General features: G+C 44.4%; 1 protein-coding gene across 1 annotated transcript in view; it reads right to left on the bottom strand.

The window, feature by feature from the left end:
- Nucleotides 1-517: 517 nt before the first annotated feature.
- HELB (helicase (DNA) B) overlaps nucleotides 518-2,594 on the bottom strand; it is a 44,653-nt gene continuing 42,576 nt past the window's right edge. Inside the window, exon 13 of the mRNA XM_006769626.2 lies at nucleotides 518-1,200. Within this exon, the coding sequence (XP_006769689.1) occupies nucleotides 1,096-1,200 (105 nt within the window). The 3' untranslated portion in view covers nucleotides 518-1,095. The remainder of the gene's footprint in view (nucleotides 1,201-2,594) is intronic.

Here is a 2,594-nt window from a genome sequence, read left to right as displayed (position 1 = left end):
AATAAGGCTATTTTTAAAACACTGGGATAATAGGTAAATCTTAACTATTCATTTTACTATTTAACAATAAATAAAACTCTAGAAAAAGAAAAATCACTGAGAAAAATTTTTGCCGAAGTAGAGTATCTTCAAAACAATGTGCTCCCCCACAAATGATAATTATGTGACATGATAGAGGTGTTAGTTAATGCTATAGTGGTAATCATATTGCAAAATGTAAGTATCAAATCAACACACTGTACACCTTAACCCCTAGAGTGCCAGGAAGCGCGATCGCGCTCCTTCTGTCTTTCGCCAAAAGTGCCGGGAGCACTATCAAAGCTTCGAAATGGCATCCAGTTCGAAGTCTGCTTTTATTAGTGATGATGATATTGCTAAATATGTCAATGTAGTAAAGGTCTCCTTAAGTTTTTGAATATGTAACTTCATTTACTTGCGGTTCATAATTTTTTTCCTAAACTGCTGTAAAATCAGCAAAAATGCCTTGGCCATTTTAGCATAGTTCCTAGGATATTGGTTGGCACTCAAAGGGTTAAGCTTAGACAATGCTACACATCCACTGTGTCTCAAATTAAGAAAATAAAAACCAGTGTGCTCCCAACTCAAAAGGGGTTTCCAGGAGGAAGCCCCAGTGAGGCGGAGCCAGCGCAGTGACGGAGCAAAGGGCAGCCTGGAGGGGCGACCACTTTGCGGCAGACACGCCGTCCTGGAATTGGGGCGGTAAGATGCAGCCGCCATGTATCTATCTATACGACTGCTTCATCCCGTGGGCGAGGATCACGCACAATGATCGTGGAAGTCAATAAGGCATTATCCTAAAATAAAACACTTTTGAAAGCACAGAGTTTTAAAAATATATATGTCATCATTTTCCCTCATTTATGTCGTGCTATCAGTTCTCGTGATGACAGGTACTGAAATTATTAAGGTTTTCTTTGATCACATGAATTTAAAACACCTGCTAGCACAAACACCTTAAAAGAGAACTCCAGTTATAGACATCCTCTTTTATCTTGATACTCTGAAGTGAGGATGTTCATTTTGTGTTGAATGGGAAAAAAATAGACAAATGATTTTGAGCAATCTGAAATAAAATTAAGTTTCCTGATTATCTGTGGGTTTGAAAAGTTGCCTGGGGGTTAAATTATTAAGTTTCAAATTCTGAAGTCTGGAAGACACTTGTGGAGATGATTCTTCCATCTGTTGGGGAAAAGAAAAGAAAAAGGTTAGTTTTGTAAAAGTGTAGTCAGTCTGCCCTCTGCACTTCTTTTCCCCCTGACTGCTTCTGCGGAAGACGACACGTTCCCCCATCGCTGGGAAGATGCAGACCAGCAGGGTCCGCTCCTTCCTGTGGGCTCACGTCTGCCTTTGCTCACTGTCGTACCCCAGCCCCAGCTCTGGCACTGGCATGGAGAAGGGACTATTTGCTGAATGAGTCCATATACCTAGTTTCCAAAGGTGTGGACAGGGCCCACTATATATTTTGACAACCTGGTACAAAACTAAAACGAGGGTCCCGTGTTCAGAAATTAAGAATTTCAAGATGATACCTGCAGAACATGATAACAAGAGTGGGATCCTGCTAAGCACAAAGGCCTGGGTGACTGCCTAAGCTGCATGTCTATGACGCCGGCCCTAGGTGCGGCGAGATGGAACACTGCCGTGTCACTGGCATCTTCTTGGTACAGTCAGTGATCGCCAAGCTAAAGTCAACGGTCATGCGCACGACCATTCTGTGTTAACCTGGCCAGGCCATGGTACCTAGATGAGCCAATTCCTTAAACTAAATCCAGACAGATACATACATAGACAGACAGACACATATCCTATTGGCTCTCTTTCTCTAGAGAACCCTGACTAATACAAAGACTACCTTTTTTTCAGGAATTATGTGATTATGTCTTTCCTAGATTTTTAAATTTAAAATGTCATTTTCCTTAAAAAAATCTGGAAATCGCTGTTTTTATGTGATAAATTTGAGAATGTTTGCACACGTGTTTTCATTTAAAGGGAGATTTCTGTTTTTCCCCCCTTTTTCTTGGTGGGGGGAAGCTAGACAAAGAAAAAAATCAGGTTAACATTTCCTTTTAGGATGTTTTCCAAAAGCCAAAGCCATGACTCCATGGAAAAGCACACGCTGCCGCCTCGGAGAGCCTGGCGTCGGCATGTGTAGGGATCACATGCCGGTGGGCTCCGTGCAGCAGTGAGTGCAAAGCAAGGGGGTGGCAGCCCTTGGCACTGCATCCGACCCTTAGAAACAACACAGCTCAGTGCACCGAAAAGCCTACAGTCCTGAAAACACAGAGGTTCCTAATTCACCAGCCCTGAAGCTTTCAATCCTAGTTCACCTTTCTAGGGATTCTTGTCAATGCCACGTGCTTCCAGCAAACCCTGTAAGGAAGTCCACAGCTGGGGCGCATGGCTGCGCAGCTGCCCTCCTGCTGTGGCATCAGTTGGCACTGGGCCCGTCACTCTGCTCACGGGTCTTCTGCAATGCCGGCCTCAGCTGGAGGCAGCTCCGAGCTGAAAAGGGATAGCGCCGCCACCTTCCCCGGGCACCCCCACAGAAACCACAGCCACTCACCATGGTCCTG

The sequence above is a fragment of the Myotis davidii genome, unplaced genomic scaffold (assembly GCF_000327345.1).
Source record: "Myotis davidii unplaced genomic scaffold, ASM32734v1 scaffold523, whole genome shotgun sequence".
Taxonomy (NCBI): domain Eukaryota; kingdom Metazoa; phylum Chordata; class Mammalia; order Chiroptera; family Vespertilionidae; genus Myotis; species Myotis davidii.
This window is presented reverse-complemented; position numbering and strand designations above follow the sequence as displayed.